Source organism: Ranitomeya variabilis, chromosome 1 (assembly GCF_051348905.1).
Source record: "Ranitomeya variabilis isolate aRanVar5 chromosome 1, aRanVar5.hap1, whole genome shotgun sequence".
NCBI classification, from domain to species: Eukaryota; Metazoa; Chordata; class Amphibia; order Anura; family Dendrobatidae; genus Ranitomeya; species Ranitomeya variabilis.
The window spans coordinates 3670417-3690620 of record NC_135232.1 but is presented as its reverse complement, the minus strand read 5'-3'; the positions used below and the strand labels follow the sequence as shown (position 1 = coordinate 3690620).

The 20204-nt window shown below is 48.3% G+C and overlaps 2 protein-coding genes across 3 annotated transcripts in view; one reads left to right on the top strand and one right to left on the bottom strand.

Moving 5' to 3' along the window:
* LOC143761061 (IgGFc-binding protein-like) overlaps positions 1-11444 on the bottom strand; it is a 94256-nt gene extending 82812 nt beyond the window's left edge. Inside the window, exon 1 of the mRNA XM_077249079.1 lies at positions 11309-11444. Within this exon, the coding sequence (XP_077105194.1) occupies positions 11309-11363 (55 nt within the window). The 5' untranslated portion in view covers positions 11364-11444. The remainder of the gene's footprint in view (positions 1-11308) is intronic.
* Positions 11445-12328: 884 nt separating this feature from the next.
* Positions 12329-20204, top strand: part of TMEM8B (transmembrane protein 8B) — a 241517-nt gene continuing 233641 nt past the window's right edge. For both annotated transcript variants that reach the window (XM_077281255.1, XM_077281256.1), the window contains exon 1: positions 12329-12501. In XM_077281255.1, coding sequence (XP_077137370.1) covers positions 12354-12501 — 148 coding nt within the window. In that variant the 5' untranslated portion in view covers positions 12329-12353. The remainder of the gene's footprint in view (positions 12502-20204) is intronic.

Genomic DNA, 20204 nt, shown 5'->3' with positions numbered 1-20204 from the left:
GAGGAATATCGATCCACGCACTCATGAGTTGGTCTGGCAGGTGATGGTCCCAAGACAAGATGCAGCAATGGTTCTGGAAGCATACCATGATGGAGCAGGACACTTCGGATGAAAGAAGTTAGAGATCCTACTTCTTGGAAGGTTTTACTGGATTGGCATGAGAAAAGCCATCGAAAAGTGGTGCTGAGAGTGAGGCCCATTTAACCTGTGCAGAAAGGATCGTGACAGCCAGAGTGCTCCCCTACAGCCCATAGTCACCAAACAGCCACTTGAACTGGTAGCCTTAGACCATGTGAAGCTAACTCCAAGCCAGTCAGGCTATATCTATGCTCTGACCATTGTGGACCATTATTCCAGATTCCTGGTAGTCGTGCCTGTCAAGGACCAGACAGAGAAGACGGCAGCCAAGGCCTTCCAACAACACTTTTGTTGATCACACGGTTACCCTGAAAAGGTACTGACCTACCAAGGCCCAGCCTTTGAAGCAGAAGCATTTCTGGAATTCTGTCACCTGTACGGATGTAAGAAGATAAGAACAACACCGTACCATCCACAGACAAACAGTATGTGTGAAAAGATGAATCAAGTGGTAATCGACTTACTGAAGACCTTGTGTTGTGAATTTGGATTCTGGGCTCCCCCGGTGGCTGCTTGTGGAATTGGACTTGTCATCCTCTTTCCTGTTTCACCTGGTTCCATCAGTAGTGGGTGTCGCTATTTAAGCTCATTTCTCTGGTGGTTTCTTGCCGGTCAACAATGTTATCTGATGCCTCTCAGTGCTTGTTCCTGCTTCTGACAACTACTAGATAAGTTGGACTTTTGTCCATGTTTCGTTTTGCCTATTTGTTCCAGTTCACAGCTGAAGTTTTGTTACTGTGTCTGGAAAGCTCTCGTTGATCAGGGATTGCTACTCTGGTGTTATGAGTTAATGCCAGAGTTTAAGGTAATCTCTGGATGGTGTTTTGTTAGTGTTTTTCTGCTGACCATGAAAGTATACTATCTGTCTTCTGCTATCTAGTAAGCGGACCTCAAATTTGCTAAGACTATTTTCCTGCTGCGTTTGTTGTTTCATCTGAACTCACCGTCATTATATGTGGGGGGCTACTGTCTTCTTTGGAATATTTCTCTAGAGGTGAGCCAGGTCTTATATTTCCCTCTGCTAGCTATTTAGGTCTTAGGCCAGAGCTGGGCATCTAGCAATAAATAGGAAATGCTACCTGGCTATTTCTAGTTGCGCGGCAGGCTTAGTTCATGGTCAGTATAGTTCCATCTTCCGAGAGCTTGTCCCTCTATAGGCTTGCTATGATCTCTGCCTGCAGAGATCATGACAGTTTGACCGGCCAATAAAGTGTTAAACACCCAGGTTGAGAAAGGAGAGTTATAAGAAGTCTGCTGGAATTTTTTTTTTTTTTTTTTTCCCTCCAGTTTGCCTAGCTGCAGTCTTTTTTCTCTCTCTCCTCCTAATCTCTGTATTGCTCTGTGTGCACCTGACAATAATGGATCTTCAGAGTGTAACTGCGGGTTTGAATAATCTCATCACGAAAGTACAAAATTTACAAGATTTTGTGGTACATGCTCCTGTATCTGAGCCGAGAATTCCTTTGCCGGAGTTCTTCACAGGGAATAGAGCTAGCTTCCAGAATTTCCGAAATAATTGTAAGCTTTATTTGTCCCTGAAGTCTCGTTCAGCTGGAGACCCTGCTCAGCAGGTTAGGATTGTGATTTCCTTGCTCAGGGGTGACCCTCAAGATTGGGCCTTCTCATTGCCAGCAGGGGATCCTGCGTTGTGCGATGTGGATGCGTTTTTTCTGGCCTTGGGCTTGCTTTATGAGGAACCTCATTTGGAACTTCAGGCAGAAAAAACTTTGATGGCACTATCTCAGGGGCAAGACGAAGCTGAGGTTTACTGCCAAAAATTCCGTAAATGGTCTGTGCTTACTCAGTGGAATGAGTGCGCCTTGGCGGCAACTTTCAGAGAAGGTCTCTCTGATGCCGTTAAGGATGTTATGGTGGGGTTCCCTGTGCCTGCAGGTCTGAATGAGTCCATGACAATGGCTATTCAGATTGATAGGCGTCTGCGGGAGCGCAAACCGGTGCACCATCTGGCGGTGTCTATGGAAAAGACGCCAGAAAGTATGCAGTGTGATAGAATTCTGTCCAGGAGCGAGCGACAGAATTTTAGACGGAAGAATGGATTGTGCTTCTATTGTGGGGATTCTACTCATGTTATATCAGCATGCTCTAGGCGTACAAAGAAGCTTGATAAGTCTGTTTCCATTGGCACCATTCAGTCTAAGTTTATTTTGTCTGTAACCCTGATTTGCTCTTTGTCATCCATTGCCACGGACGCCTATGTTGACTCTGGCGCCGCTCTGAGTCTTATGGATTGGTCCTTTGCCAATCGTTGTGGTTTTGATTTAGAGCCTTTGGAGACTCTTATTCCTCTGAAGGGGATTGACTCCACCCCATTGGCTAATAATAAACCACAATACTGGACACAAGTAACCATGCGTATCAATCCGGATCACCAGGAGATTATTCGTTTCCTGGTGCTGTATAATTTACATGACGATTTGGTACTGGGATTGCCATGGTTGCAGTCTCACAATCCAGTCTTGGACTGGAGAGCAATGTCTGTGTTGAGCTGGGGATGTAAGGGTATTCATGGGGACTTACCTTTGGTTTCTATTTCGTCGTCCATTCCCTCTGAAGTCCCTGAGTTCCTCTCTGATTATCAAGACGTCTTTGACGAACCCAAGCTTGGGTCGTTACCTCCGCACCGTGAGTGCGATTGTGCCATAGATTTGATACCGGGTTGCAAATATCCAAAGGGTCGTTTGTTTAATCTGTCTGTGCCGGAACATGCTGCTATGCGGGAATATATAAAGGAGTCTTTGGAAAAGGGACATATTCGTCCATCTTCTTCTCCCTTGGGAGCTGGGTTTTTCTTTGTCTCAAAAAAGGACGGCTCTTTGAGACCATGTATTGATTATCGGCTTCTGAATAAGATCACTGTTAAGTACCAATACCCATTGCCATTGCTTACTGATTTGTTTGCTCGTATAGAGGGTGCTAAGTGGTTCTCTAAAATTGATCTTCGTGGGGCGTATAATTTGGTGCGGATCAGGCAGGGGGATGAGTGGAAGACCGCATTTAATACGCCCGAGGGCCACTTTGAGTATTTGGTCATGCCTTTTGGTCTTTCTAATGCCCCTTCAGTTTTCCAGTCTTTTATGCATGATATTTTCCGCGATTTTCTGGATAAATTTATGATAATATATCTGGATGATATTCTGATTTTTTCTGATGACTGGGACTCTCATGTCCAGCAGGTCAGGAGAGTTTTTCAGGTTCTGCGGTCTAATTCTTTATGTGTGAAGGGGTCTAAGTGCGTTTTTGGGGTCCAGAAAATTTCCTTTTTGGGGTATATTTTTTCTCCCTCTTCCATTGAGATGGATCCCGTCAAGGTGCAAGCTATTTGTGACTGGACTCAGCCCTCCTCTCTTAAGGGTCTTCAGAGATTTTTGGGCTTTGCCAACTTTTACCGCCGATTTATTGCTGGTTTTTCGGATGTCGTTAAACCACTGACTGATTTGACCAGACATGGCGCTGATGTTGCTAATTGGTCCCCTCATGCTGTAGAGGCCTTTCAGGAGCTTAAGCACCGTTTTGCCTCTGCCCCTGTGTTACGTCAGCCTGATGTGAATCTGCCTTTTCAGGTTGAGGTTGACGCTTCGGAGATCGGAGCTGGGGCAGTGTTGTCGCAGAAAGGTTCCGACTGCTCCGTCATTAGGCCTTGTGCTTTCTTTTCTCGCAAATTTTCGCCCGCAGAGCGGAATTATGATGTGGGGAATAGGGAGCTTTTGGCCATGAAGTGGGCGTTTGAGGAGTGGCGCCATTGGCTAGAGGGGGCTAAGCATCAGGTGGTGGTATTGACTGACCACAAAAATTTGATTTATCTTGAGACTGCCAGGCGCCTGAATCCTAGACAGGCGCGCTGGTCTTTATTTTTTTCTCGCTTTAATTTTGTGGTGTCATACCTACCGGGTTCTAAGAATGTTAAGGCAGATGCCCTTTCTAGGAGTTTTGACCCGGACTCTCCTGGTAATGCTGAACCCACAGGTATCCTTAGGGAGGGAGTAATTTTGTCGGCCGTTTCTCCTGATCTGCGGCGGTCCTTGCAAGAGTTTCAGGCGGATAGACCGGATCGTTGTCCGCCTGATAGACTGTTTGTTCCGGAGGATTGGACCAGTAGAGTCATCTCTGAGGTACATTCTTCTGCATTGGCAGGTCATCCCGGAATTTTTGGTACCAGGGATTTGGTGGCAAGATCCTTCTGGTGGCCTTCCCTGTCACGAGATGTGCGAGTCTTTGTGCAGTCATGTGACATTTGTGCTCGGGCCAAGTCTTGTAGTTCTCGGGCTAGCGGACTGCTGTTGCCCTTGCCTATTCCTAAGAGGCCTTGGACACACATCTCGATGGATTTTATTTCAGATCTGCCTGTTTCCCAGAAGATGTCTGTCATCTGGGTGGTCTGTGACCGTTTCTCTAAAATGGTCCATTTGGTTCCTCTGCCCAAGTTGCCTTCTTCTTCTGAGTTGGTTCCTCTGTTTTTTCAGAATGTTGTCCGATTGCACGGTATTCCTGAGAATATTGTTTCTGACAGAGGTACCCAATTTGTGTCTAGATTTTGGCGGGCATTCTGTGCTAGGATGGGCATAGATTTGTCTTTTTCATCTGCTTTTCACCCTCAGACTAATGGCCAGACCGAGCGGACTAATCAGACCCTGGAGACATATCTGAGGTGTTTTGTCTCTGCTGACCAGGATGATTGGGTTGCTTTTTTGCCATTGGCAGAGTTCGCCCTCAATAATCGGGCCAGCTCTTCCACCTTGGTGTCCCCGTTTTTCTGTAATTCGGGGTTTCACCCTCGATTTTCCTCCGGTCAGGTGGAATCCTCGGATTGTCCTGGAGTGGATGCGGTGGTGGAGAGATTGCATCACATCTGGGGGCAGGTTATGGACAATTTGAAGTTGTCCCAGGAGAGGACTCAGCGTTTTGCCAACCGTCATCGTCGTGTTGGTTCTCGGCTTTGTGTTGGAGATTTGGTGTGGTTGTCTTCTCGTTTTGTCCCTATGAGGGTCTCTTCTCCTAAGTTTAAACCTCGGTTCATCGGCCCTTATAGAATATTGGAGATTCTTAATCCTGTTTCTTTCCGTTTGGACCTCCCTGCGTCCTTTTCCATTCATAACGTTTTTCATCGGTCGTTATTGCGCAGGTATGAGGTACCTGTTGTACCTTCAGTTGAGCCTCCTGCTCCGGTGTTGGTTGAGGGTGAGTTGGAGTACGTTGTGGAGAAAATTTTGGACTCTCGTGTTTCCAGACGGAGACTCCAGTATCTGGTCAACTGGAAGGGTTACGGCCAGGAGGATAATTCTTGGGTCAATGCATCTGATGTTCATGCTTCTGATCTTGTTCGTGCCTTCCATAGGGCTCATCCTGGTCGCCCTGGTGGATCTGGTGAGGGTTCGGTGCCCCCTCCTTGAGGGGGGGGTACTGTTGTGAATTTGGATTCTGGGCTCCCCCGGTGGCCGCTTGTGGAATTGGACTTGTCATCCTCTTTCCTGTTTCACCTGGTTCCATCAGTAGTGGGTGTCGCTATTTAAGCTCATTTCTCTGGTGGTTTCTTGCCGGTCAACAATGTTATCTGATGCCTCTCAGTGCTTGTTCCTGCTTCTGACAACTACTAGATAAGTTGGACTTTTGTCCATGTTTCGTTTTGCCTATTTGTTCCAGTTCACAGCTGAAGTTTTGTTACTGTGTCTGGAAAGCTCTCGTTGATCAGGGATTGCTACTCTGGCGTTATGAGTTAATGCCAGAGTTTAAGGTAATCTCTGGATGGTGTTTTGTTAGTGTTTTTCTGCTGACCATGAAAGTATACTATCTGTCTTCTGCTATCTAGTAAGCGGACCTCAAATTTGCTAAGACTATTTTCCTGCTGCGTTTGTTGTTTCATCTGAACTCACCGTCATTATATGTGGGGGGCTACTGTCTTCTTTGGAATATTTCTCTAGAGGTGAGCCAGGTCTTATATTTCCCTCTGCTAGCTATTTAGGTCTTAGGCCAGAGCTGGGCATCTAGCAATAAATAGGAAATGCTACCTGGCTATTTCTAGTTGCGCGGCAGGCTTAGTTCATGGTCAGTATAGTTCCATCTTCCGAGAGCTTGTCCCTCTATAGGCTTGCTATGATCTCTGCCTGCAGAGATCATGACAACCTTGCCTTTGGGTGAAAGAAACTTATGGCCAGAAAAGTTACCTGATCTGGTAGAGCTGTACAATCACATCCCAGTGAATTCCACCAACTGCACTCCAGCATACCTGATGAGAGGAAGATCTAGAAAATTACCTGTTGATCTTGAAATGGGAGCCCTAACCCCAGAAACAGCCTGACCAGATGCACATTGGGATACTGAGCGACAACAGAAATACCGTCAAGTACAAGAGTGTGTGGAAAGAAGCTTGTCCCAAGCAAGACTAAAACAAGAGAGAAATTATAATCAGCGTGCCCCTGCAATTCCCTTGTCACCAGGTGAACAAGTGCTAAAGCGAAAATGGAGAATGCTTAAACATGATGACCAGTGGGAAGCAGAACCATATACCATCTTACCATCAAACTTTGACAATGCTAAAGTCTGTCTCATAAGCAAAGATGGAGGAGAAACCTCGACTGCAGTATCTAGAGATCACCTCAAAGTGTGCCCTGACAAACTCAGAGACAAGGAAAAAAACTCAGGTACTTCTCAAACCACGGAAGAAGAGGACAAGAAAATACATACTGTTCTTGGAGATTTTCCCCAGTCTTGGACTCAAGTACATCAAGCCATAGTGGTACCTGTTTTCACTTTTCCCCAGTTGGAAATACCAGAGAAAGCGGTAACTCCAAACCATCCTGACACAGAAGAGACTCTACACCAACGGGCTCAAGCAACAGAAGTCACACCAGCATTGGAACCAGAGAATCCACCCCTGCTATCGGTGAATCTGTCATGTCCACAGTGAGTAGAAGTAGTTCCAGAAGGTCTAGTATACCCGTGTTATGTAAACTCACTAGAAGTGTAGCCACAATAGAGTGCACAACACCAGTGGTAGCGACAATAGTGAACCCCGTTAGGTCACTATCAATCCCTGTACTGCGTAGGTCAACCCGTAGTACCAGAGGTCAAATACCAGCTCGTTACAGGGACTAAAGTGTAAAGTGTCAATAATTGCTGTTACCTGTTTTGAAATGTTTGCTTATGCTTATTATAGATTTAAAATGGACAGTGAATTACCAAAAAGTTTCCTGTAAATAGTTGGCACCTTCAAGGTGCACCCTTGTTTCTACCCACATTGCCAGCGTGGGTAGGGCCTTGTTTGTTCACAGACCTGAAGAAAAACTGTCTGGCGTAGCGAACACCGGGTCTGGATATACGCCTTGTAGCCCGCCCAAGCCTACGCAGGGGGTTTATGACGGATCCCTCACATCGGTACTTATATTTAGGAACAAGGACACCCTGGTATAAGACCAGTCGTACTTTTGTAGATATGTTTGCAACGTTCAAGAACTGTACCTCCCGTAAGGGAAGAAAAAGTTTATACCTGTTGAAATGTTTTTCAAAAATGTTTTGCATCTTTTCTAACCTGTTTGTTTATGCTTTCCTTTCCCCACTCTGGGAGTACTGGATTTAACGGGGGCGGAAGAATGTGGCACCCCAGGAGTTCGGGTACCACAGTGGTGCTGCCTTCCTCTCAGGGAGGATAATGCCATGCCTGGAGACAGGAGGGATCCCTTTGGCAGGTAAGCTGTACACATGCAACACATTCGGAATCCAGGCCAGAAGAGGGAGCTCTAAACCCAGTTTTAGGGGAGAGCTTCCCTCCATTTACATCCTGGTCTGGAGGAGGAGCTAGTTAGTTGGTCCAGGGAGACCAGACGTCTGGTGCAGACGAGAGAGTGAGGGAGCACAGAGGAGTGATTAAAAGCTTGAGGAGAGCTGTGATTGAGCCCCTCAGAGCTGAAGCGCAGAGGCCGGGCACAGGGAGTCCGAGGCTGTGTGGAACTGCAAGTCCCACAGCAGAACCGGAGGGCATAGGACTATACATAAATCGCCCACACCACACCTGAGGTACAGCAGCATTCTAGAGCCTGGAGTCACCGTACAAAGAGACCCCAGAGGAACGGCTCAAGCTGCCTACCATGCAGGCACTGTCCCAGGACAGGAGAGAACGAGGACCTTGTTAGGACACTACAGATAGCAAGGCACTAATAGACCAGCGCAAAGTGGAAGGTTCCCAAACTGACCTGTCAAGGGGGTTTCTACCTGTCTTCAGGCTGCCTGGACTCCATCTACACCTGTTGCCTGTACCCTGGTCTGCTACCATCAGTAAACCAGGTAAAGACTGCAACCCTGTGTCCTTCGTTTATTTACTGGCAACCCACCATCCTTGCCCACTCCACTGGGAGCCCTGATGACCCCGTGTCACCTGTGGGGAGCGTCACATTCTTGCTGCAGTAACATCACCCCAGAGGACCCCATTAAGCAGCATCGGTCCCTACTGACCGAGAACCACAGGTGGCGTCACAAATAGACTTTATTCACCAAACCCTTAAAGACCTTTCCCTTTTAGCTTGAGTGCCAGGGCATGGACCGGGTCAAAGCCACCGTGACATCCCCTTTAAGTGCGACCGGACCCGGTATCGAGTACCCCAAGCCCTGGCGGGTGACTCAGATGCTCTGCAGCCCCTCTTGAGGAGGTGAGGGCAATGATCTGTAGCCCCTCATGCGGAGGAGAGGATGACGCTCTGCAGACTCATGGGTAGAGGGGAGGGAGATGCTCTGCAGACCCACAGGTGGAGAGGAGGGAGACTCTCTGCAGCCCTTCATGTGGAGGGGAGGGAGAGATGCTCTGCAGACCCAAGTGTGGAGGGGAGGGAGAGAAGCTCTGCAGACCCAAGTGTGGAGGGGAGGGAGACGCTCTGCAGACCCAAGTGTGGAGGGGAGGAAGACGCTCTGCAGACCCAAGTGTGGAGGGGAGGGAGACGCTCTGCAGACCCAAGTGTGGAGGGGAGGGAGACGCTCTGCAGACCCAAGTGTGGAGGGGAGGAAGACGCTCTGCAGACCCAAGTGTGGAGGGGAGGGAGAGACGCTCTGCAGATCCAAGTGTGGAGGGGAGAGAGACGCTCTGCAGACCCAAGTGTGGAGGGGAGGAAGACGCTCTGCAGACCCAAGTGTGGAGGGGAGGGAGACGCTCTGCAGACCCAAGTGTGGAGGGGAGGAAGACGCTCTGCAGACCCAAGTGTGGAGGGGAGGGAGAGACGCTCTGCAGATCCAAGTGTGGAGGGGAGAGAGACGCTCTGCAGACCCAAGTGTGGAGGGGAGGAAGACGCTCTGCAGACCCAAGTGTGGAGGGGAGGGAGACGCTCTGCAGACCCAAGTGTGGAGGGGAGGGAGACGCTCTGCAGACCCAAGTGTGGAGTTGAGGGAGAGAAGCTCTGCAGAACCAAGTGTGGAGGGGAGAGAGACGCTCTGCAGACCCAAGTGTGGAGGGGAGGAAGACGCTCTGCAGACCCAAGTGTGGAGGGGAGGAAGACGCTCTGCAGACCCAAGTGTGGAGGGGAGGGAGAGAAGCTCTGCAGACCCAAGTGTGGAGGGGAGGGAGAGAAGCTCTGCAGAACCAAGTGTGGAGGGGAGGGAGAGAAGCTCTGCAGAACCAAGTGTGGAGGGGAGGGAGACGCTCTGCAGACCCAAGTGTGGAGGGGAGGGAGACGCTCTGCAGACCCAAGTGTGGAGGGGAGGGAGACGCTCTGCAGACCCAAGTGTGGAGGGGAGGGAGACGCTCTGCAGACCCAAGTGTGGAGGGGAGGAAGAGAAGCTCTGCAGAACCAAGTGTGGAGGGGAGGGAGACGCTCTGCAGACCCAAGTGTGGAGGGGAGGAAGACGCTCTGCAGACCCAAGTGTGGAGGGGAGGGAGACGCTCTGCAGACCCAAGTGTGGAGGGGAGGGAGACGCTCTGCAGACCCAAGTGTGGAGGGGAGGGAGAGACGCTCTGCAGACCCAAGTGTGGAGGGGAGAGAGACGCTCTGCAGACCCAAGTGTGGAGGGGAGGGAGAGACGCTCTGCAGATCCAAGTGTGGAGGGGAGAGAGACGCTCTGCAGACCCAAGTGTGGAGGGGAAAGAGACGCTCTGCAGACCCAAGTGTGGAGGGGAGGAAGACGCTCTGCAGACCCAAGTGTGGAGGGGAGGGAGACGCTCTGCAGACCCAAGTGTGGAGGGGAGGGAGAGAAGCTCTGCAGACCCAAGTGTGGAGGGGAGGGAGAGAAGCTCTGCAGACCCAAGTGTGGAGGGGAGGGAGAGACGCTCTGCAGATCCAAGTGTGGAGGGGAGAGAGACGCTCTGCAGACCCAAGTGTGGAGGGGAGGGAGACGCTCTGCAGACCCAAGTGTGGAGGGGAGAGAGACGCTCTGCAGACCCAAGTGTGGAGGGGAGGGAGAGACGCTCTGCAGATCCAAGTGTGGAGGGGAGAGAGACGCTCTGCAGACCCAAGTGTGGAGGGGAAAGAGACGCTCTGCAGACCCAAGTGTGGAGGGGAAAGAGACGCTCTGCAGACCCAAGTGTGGAGGGGAGAGAGACGCTCTGCAGACCCAAGTGTGGAGGGGAGAGAGACGCTCTGCAGACCCAAGTGTGGAGGGGAGGGAGAGACGCTCTGCAGATCCAAGTGTGGAGGGGAGAGAGACGCTCTGCAGACCCAAGTGTGGAGGGGAGGGAGACGCTCTGCAGACCCAAGTGTGGAGGGGAAAGAGACGCTCTGCAGACCCAAGTGTGGAGGGGAGAGAGACGCTCTGCAGACCCAAGTGTGGAGGGGAGAGAGACGCTCTGCAGACCCAAGTGTGGAGGGGAGAGAGACGCTCTGCAGACCCAAGTGTGGAGGGGAGAGAGATGCTCTGCAGACCCAAGTGTGGAGGGGAGAGAGACGCTCTGCAGATCCAAGTGTGGAGGGGAGGGAGAGAAGCTCTGCAGACCCAAGTGTGGAGGGGAGAGAGATGCTCTGCAGACCCAAGTGTGGAGGGGAGGGAGAGAAGCTCTGCAGACCCAAGTGTGGAGGGGAGGGAGAGAAGCTCTGCAGACCCAAGTGTGGAGGGGAGGGAGACGCTCTGCAGACCCAAGTGTGGAGGGGAGGGAGACGCTCTGCAGACCCAAGTGTGGAGGGGAGAGAGAAGCTCTGCAGAACCAAGTGTGGAGGGGAGGGAGACGCTCTGCAGCAAGTACCTTCGTGAGTCGGACTCAGCAGACTTTGCAGCAAGAGGAGGATCAGGATCTTCATGGTGTCGGCGTCCTGAACAGAATGGAGACAGGTGCGAAACTACAAGCAAATCATCCACAATGTACACAGCATGGAACATGCACCTGCACGGCCTGCCCCCCAGTGTTATATACACAGCCTGCCCCCCAGTGTTATATACACAGCCTGCTCCCAGTGTTATATACACAGCCTGCTCCCCAGTGTTATATACACAGCCTGCCCCCCAGTGTTATATACACAGCCTGCCCCCCAGTGTTATATACACAGCCTGCCCCCCAGTGTTATATACACAGCCTGCTCCCCAGTGTTATATACACAGCCTGCCCCCCAGTGTTATATACACAGCCTGCCCCCCAGTGTTATATACACAGCCTGCCCCCCAGTGTTATATACACAGCCTGCCCCCGAGTGTTATATACACAGCCTGCCCCCCAGTGTTATATACACAGCCTGCCCCCCAGTGTTATATACACAGCCTGCCCCCCAGTGTTATATACACAGCCTGCCCCCCAGTGTTATATACACAGCCTGCCCCCCAGTGTTATATACACAGCCTGCCCCCCAGTGTTATATACACAGCCTGCCCCCCAGTGTTATATACACAGCCTGCCCCCCAGTGTTATATACACAGCCTGCCCCCCAGTGTTATATACACAGCCTGCCCCCAGTGTTATATACACAGCCTGCTCCCCAGTGTTATATACACAGCCTGCCCCCCAGTGTTATATACACAGCCTGCCCCCCAGTGTTATATACACAGCCTGCCCCCCAGTGTTATATACACAGCCTGCCCCCCAGTGTTATATACACAGCCTGCCCCCCAGTGTTATATACACAGCCTGCTCCCCAGTGTTATATACACAGCCTGCCCCCCAGTGTTATATACACAGCCTGCTCCCCAGTGTTATATACACAGCCTGCTCCCCAGTGTTATATACACAGCCTGCCCCCCAGTGTTATATACACAGACTGCTCCTCAGTATATTGTCTTTCCTTTGAGCCAATCACACGATGTCCCGCCCGGTGACGTCACTGGACTGCAGAGGTGGGCGGGGCTCCGGTGCTCCCGGTAGAACAATGAGGCCGCCGGGAGGAGAAAGCTCCGGTCTTCGGTTCCCGCTTCTACAGATCATCACCGCCGCCTGCCTGGCTGCAACAGGTCATGTGACTGCATGTGTACATCTATATACTGACATGTGGGAGGGGCCAGAGATTATTATAGGGAGGAGGGGAAATATCCTCTGTATAATAACATCACACAGGACTACTCCTCCCATCATCACTATAGAGGTCTGCTGGGGGTCATCCCTGTATATTATAGGGGTAATATCCTCTGTATAATAACATCACACAGGACTACTCCTCCCATCATCACTATAGGGGTCTGCTGGGGGTCATCCCTGTATATTATAGGGGTAATATCCTCTGTATAATAACATCACACAGGACTACTCCTCCCATCATCACTATAGAGGTCTGCTGGGGGTCATCCCTGTATATTATAGGGGTAATATCCTCTGTATAATATTATCACACAGGACTACTCCTCCCATCATCACTATAGGGGTCTGCTGGGGGTCATCCCTGTATATTATAGGGGTAATATCCTCTGTATAATAACATCACACAGGACTACTCCTCCATCATCACTATAGGGGTCTGCTGGGGGTCATCCCTGTATATTATAGGGGTAATATCCTCTGTATAATAACATCACACAGGACTACTCCTCCCATCATCACTATAGGGGTCTGCTGGGGGTCATCCCTGTATATTATAGGGGTAATATCCTCTGTATAATAACATCACACAGGACTACTCCTCCATCATCACTATAGGGGTCTGCTGGGGGTCATCCCTGTATATTATAGGGGTAATATCCTCTGTATAATAACATCACACAGGACTACTCCTCCATCATCACTATAGGGGTCTGCTGGGGGTCATCCCTGTATATTATAGGGGTAATATCCTCTGTATAATAACATCACACAGGACTACTCCTCCCATCATCACTATAGGGGTCTGCTGGGGGTCATCCCTGTATATTATAGGGGTAATATCCTCTGTATAATATCACACAGGACTACTCCCCCATCATCACTATAGGGGTCTGCTGGGGGTCATCCCTGTATATTATAGGGGTAATATCCTCTGTATAATAACATCACACAGGACTACTCCTCCATCATCACTATAGAGGTCTGCTGGGGGTCATCCCTGTATATTATAGGGGGTAATATCCTCTGTATAATAACAGCACACAGGACTACTCCTCCCATCATCACTATAGGGGTCTGCTGGGGGTCATCCCTGTATATTATAGGGGGTAATATCCTCTGTATAATAACATCACACAGGACTACTCCTCCCATCATCACTATAGGGGTCTGCTGGGGGTCATCCCTGTATATTATAGGGGTAATATCCTCTGTATAATAACATCACACAGGACTACTCCTCCCATCATCACTATAGGGGTCTGCTGGGGGTCATCCCTGTATATTATAGGGGTAATATCCTCTGTATAATAACATCACACAGGACTACTCCTCCCATCATCACTATAGGGGTCTGCTGGGGGTCATCCCTGTATATTATAGGGGTAATATCCTCTGTATAATAACATCACACAGGACTACTCCTCCCATCATCACTATAGGGGTCTGCTGGGGGTCATCCCTGTATATTATAGGGGTAATATCCTCTGTATAATAACATCACACAGGACTACTCCTCCCATCATCACTATAGGGGTCTGCTGGGGGTCATCCCTGTATATTATAGGGGTAATATCCTCTGTATAATAACATCACACAGGACTACTCCTCCATCATCACTATAGAGGTCTGCTGGGGGTCATCCCTGTATATTATAGGGGTAATATCCTCTGTATAATAACATCACACAGGACTACTCCTCCATCATCACTATAGGGGTCTGCTGGGGGTCATCCCTGTATATTATAGGGGTAATATCCTCTGTATAATAACATCACACAGGACTACTCCTCCCATCATCACTATAGGGGTCTGCTGGGGGTCATCCCTGTATATTATAGGGGTAATATCCTCTGTATAATAACATCACACAGGACTACTCCTCCCATCATCACTATAGGGGTCTGCTGGGGGTCATCCCTGTATATTATAGGGGTAATATCCTCTGTATAATAACATCACACAGGACTACTCCTCCATCATCACTATAGAGGTCTGCTGGGGGTCATCCCTGTATATTATAGGGGTAATATCCTCTGTATAATAACATCACACAGGACTACTCCCCCATCATCACTATAGGGGTCTGCTGGGGGTCATCCCTGTATATTATAGGGGGTAATATCCTCTGTATAATAACATCACACAGGACTACTCCTCCCATCATCACTATAGGGGTCTGCTGGGGGTCATCCCTGTATATTATAGGGGTAATATCCTCTGTATAATATCACACAGGACTACTCCCCCATCATCACTATAGAGGTCTGCTGGGGGTCATCCCTGTATATTATAGGGGTAATATCCTCTGTATAATAACATCACACAGGACTACTCCTCCATCATCACTATAGAGGTCTGCTGGGGGTCATCCCTGTATATTATAGGGGGTAATATCCTCTGTATAATAACAGCACACAGGACTACTCCTCCCATCATCACTATAGGGGTCTGCTGGGGGTCATCCCTGTATATTATAGGGGGTAATATCCTCTGTATAATAACATCACACAGGACTACTCCTCCCATCATCACTATAGGGGTCTGCTGGGGGTCATCCCTGTATATTATAGGGGTAATATCCTCTGTATAATAACATCACACAGGACTACTCCTCCATCATCACTATAGGGGTCTGCTGGGGGTCATCCCTGTATATTATAGGGGTAATATCCTCTGTATAATAACATCACACAGGACTACTCCTCCCATCATCACTATAGGGGTCTGCTGGGGGTCATCCCTGTATATTATAGGGGTAATATCCTCTGTATAATAACATCACACAGGACTACTCCTCCCATCATCACTATAGGGGTCTGCTGGGGGTCATCCCTGTATATTATAGGGGTAATATCCTCTGTATAATAACATCACACAGGACTACTCCTCCATCATCACTATAGAGGTCTGCTGGGGGTCATCCCTGTATATTATAGGGGTAATATCCTCTGTATAATAACATCACACAGGACTACTCCCCCATCATCACTATAGGGGTCTGCTGGGGGTCATCCCTGTATATTATAGGGGGTAATATCCTCTGTATAATAACATCACACAGGACTACTCCTCCCATCATCACTATAGGGGTCTGCTGGGGGTCATCCCTGTATATTATAGGGGTAATATCCTCTGTATAATATCACACAGGACTACTCCCCCATCATCACTATAGAGGTCTGCTGGGGGTCATCCCTGTATATTATAGGGGTAATATCCTCTGTATAATAACATCACACAGGACTACTCCTCCATCATCACTATAGAGGTCTGCTGGGGGTCATCCCTGTATATTATAGGGGGTAATATCCTCTGTATAATAACATCACACAGGACTACTCCTCCATCATCACTATAGAGGTCTGCTGGGGGTCATCCCTGTATATTATAGGGGTAATATCCTCTGTATAATAACAGCACACAGGACTACTCCTCCCATCATCACTATAGGGGTCTGCTGGGGGTCATCCCTGTATATTATAGGGGTAATATCCTCTGTATAATAACATCACACAGGACTACTCCTCCATCATCACTATAGGGGTCTGCTGGGGGTCATCCCTGTATATTATAGGGGTAATATCCTCTGTATAATAACATCACACAGGACTACTCCTCCCATCATCACTATAGAGGTCTGCTGGGGGTCATCCCTGTATATTATAGGGGGTAATATCCTCTGTATAATAACATCACACAGGACTACTCCTCCCATCATCACTATAGGGGTCTGCTGGGGGTCATCCCTGTATATTATAGGGGTAATATCCTCTGTATAATAACATCACACAGGACTACTCCTCCATCATCACTATAGGGGTCTGCTGGGGGTCATCCCTGTATATTATAGGGGTAATATCCTCTGTATAATAACATCACACAGGACTACTCCTCCCATCATCACTATAGGGGTCTGCTGGGGGTCATCCCTGTATATTATAGGGGTAATATCCTCTGTATAATAACATCACACAGGACTACTCCTCCCATCATCACTATAGGGGTCTGCTGGGGGTCATCCCTGTATATTATAGGGGTAATATCCTCTGTATAATAACATCACACAGGACTACTCCTCCATCATCACTATAGAGGTCTGCTGGGGGTCATCCCTGTATATTATAGGGGTAATATCCTCTGTATAATAACATCACACAGGACTACTCCCCCATCATCACTATAGGGGTCTGCTGGGGGTCATCCCTGTATATTATAGGGGGTAATATCCTCTGTATAATAACATCACACAGGACTACTCCTCCCATCATCACTATAGGGGTCTGCTGGGGGTCATCCCTGTATATTATAGGGGTAATATCCTCTGTATAATATCACACAGGACTACTCCCCCATCATCACTATAGAGGTCTGCTGGGGGTCATCCCTGTATATTATAGGGGTAATATCCTCTGTATAATAACATCACACAGGACTACTCCTCCATCATCACTATAGAGGTCTGCTGGGGGTCATCCCTGTATATTATAGGGGGTAATATCCTCTGTATAATAACAGCACACAGGACTACTCCTCCCATCATCACTATAGGGGTCTGCTGGGGGTCATCCCTGTATATTATAGGGGGTAATATCCTCTGTATAATAACATCACACAGGACTACTCCTCCCATCATCACTATAGGGGTCTGCTGGGGGTCATCCCTGTATATTATAGGGGTAATATCCTCTGTATAATAACATCACACAGGACTACTCCTCCATCATCACTATAGGGGTCTGCTGGGGGTCATCCCTGTATATTATAGGGGGTAATATCCTCTGTATAATAACATCACACAGGACTACTCCTCCCATCATCACTATAGGGGTCTGCTGGGGGTCATCCCTGTATATTATAGGGGTAATATCCTCTGTATAATAACATCACACAGGACTACTCCTCCATCATCACTATAGAGGTCTGCTGGGGGTCATCCCTGTATATTATAGGGGTAATATCCTCTGTATAATAACATCACACAGGACTACTCCCCCATCATCACTATAGGGGTCTGCTGGGGGTCATCCCTGTATATTATAGGGGGTAATATCCTCTGTATAATAACATCACACAGGACTACTCCTCCCATCATCACTATAGGGGTCTGCTGGGGGTCATCCCTGTATATTATAGGGGTAATATCCTCTGTATAATAACATCACACAGGACTACTCCTCCCATCATCACTATAGGGGTCTGCTGGGGGTCATCCCTGTATATTATAGGGGTAATATCCTCTGTATAATAACATCACACAGGACTACTCCTCCATCATCACTATAGAGGTCTGCTGGGGGTCATCCCTGTATATTATAGGGGTAATATCCTCTGTATAATAACATCACACAGGACTACTCCTCCATCATCACTATAGAGGTCTGCTGGGGGTCATCCCTGTATATTATAGGGGGTAATATCCTCTGTATAATAACATCACACAGGACTACTCCCCCATCATCACTATAGGGGTCTGCTGGGGGTCATCCCTGTATATTATAGGGGTAATATCCTCTGTATAATAACATCACACAGGACTACTCCCCCATCATCACTATAGGGGTCTGCTGGGGGTCATCCCTGTATATTATAGGGGGGTAATATCCTCTGTATAATAACATCACACAGGACTACTCCCCCATCATCACTATAGAGGTCTGCTGGGGGTCATCCCTGTATATTATAGGGGTAATATCCTCTGTATAATAACATCACACAGGACTACTCCTCCATCATCACTATAGGGGTCTGCTGGGGGTCATCCCTGTATATTATAGGGGTAATATCCTCTGTATAATAACATCACACAGGACTACTCCTCCATCATCACTATAGGGGTCTGCTGGGGGTCATCCCTGTATATTATAGGGGTAATATCCTCTGTATAATAACATCACACAGGACTACTCCTCCCATCATCACTATAGGGGTCTGCTGGGGGTCATCCCTGTATATTATAGGGGTAATATCCTCTGTATAATAACATCACACAGGACTACTCCTCCATCGTCACTATAGAGGTCTGCTGGGGGTCATCCCTGTATATTATAGGGGTAATATCCTCTGTATAATAACATCACACAGGACTACTCCCCCATCATCACTATAGGGGTCTGCTGGGGGTCATCCCTGTATATTATAGGGGGTAATATCCTCTGTATAATAACATCACACAGGACTACTCCTCCCATCATCACTATAGGGGTCTGCTGGGGGTCATCCCTGTATATTATAGGGGTAATATCCTCTGTATAATAACATCACACAGGACTACTCCTCCCATCATCACTATAGGGGTCTGCTGGGGGTCATCCCTGTATATTATAGGGGTAATATCCTCTGTATAATAACATCACACAGGACTACTCCTCCATCATCACTATAGAGGTCTGCTGGGGGTCATCCCTGTATATTATAGGGGTAATATCCTCTGTATAATAACATCACACAGGACTACTCCTCCATCATCACTATAGAGGTCTGCTGGGGGTCATCCCTGTATATTATAGGGGGTAATATCCTCTGTATAATAACATCACACAGGACTACTCCTCCCATCATCACTATAGGGGTCTGCTGGGGGTCATCCCTGTATATTATAGGGGTAATATCCTCTGTATAATAACATCACACAGGACTACTCCCCCATCATCACTATAGGGGTCTGCTGGGGGTCATCCCTGTATATTATAGGGGTAATATCCTCTGTATAATAACATCACACAGGACTACTCCCCCATCATCACTATAGGGGTCTGCTGGGGGTCATCCCTGTATATTATAGGGGGGTAATATCCTCTGTATAATAACATCACACAGGACGACTCCTCCATCATCACTATAGGGGTCTGCTGGGGGTCATCCCTGTATATTATAGGGGTAATATCCTCTGTATAATAACATCACACAGGACTACTCCTCCCATCATCACTATAGGGGTCTGCTGGGGGTCATCCCTGTATATTATAGGGGTAATATCCTCTGTATAATAACATCACACAGGACTACTCCTCCATCATCACTATAGAGGTCTGCTGGGGGTCATCCCTGTATATTATAGGGGGTAATATCCTCTGTATAATAACATCACACAGGACTACTCCCCCATCATCACTATAGGGGTCTGCTGGGGGTCATCCCTGTATATTATAGGGGTAATATCCTCTGTATAATAACATCACACAGGACTACTCCTCCATCATCACTATAGAGGTCTGCTGGGGGTCATCCCTGTATATTATAGGGGGTAATATCCTCTGTATAATAACATCACACAGGACTACTCCCCCATCATCACTATAGGGGTCTGCTGGGGGTCATCCCTGTATATTATAGGGGGTAATATCCTCTGTATAATAACATCACACAGGACTACTCCTCCATCATCACTATAGAGGTCTGCTGGGGGTCATCCCTGTATATTATAGGGGTAATATCCTCTGTATAATAACATCACACAGGACTACTCCTCCATCATCACTATAGGGGTCTGCTGGGGGTCATCCCTGTATATTATAGGGGTAATATCCTCTGTATAATAACATCACACAGGACTACTCCTCCCATCATCACTATAGGGGTCTGCTGGGGGTCATCCCTGTATATTATAGGGGTAATATCCTCTGTATAATAACATCACACA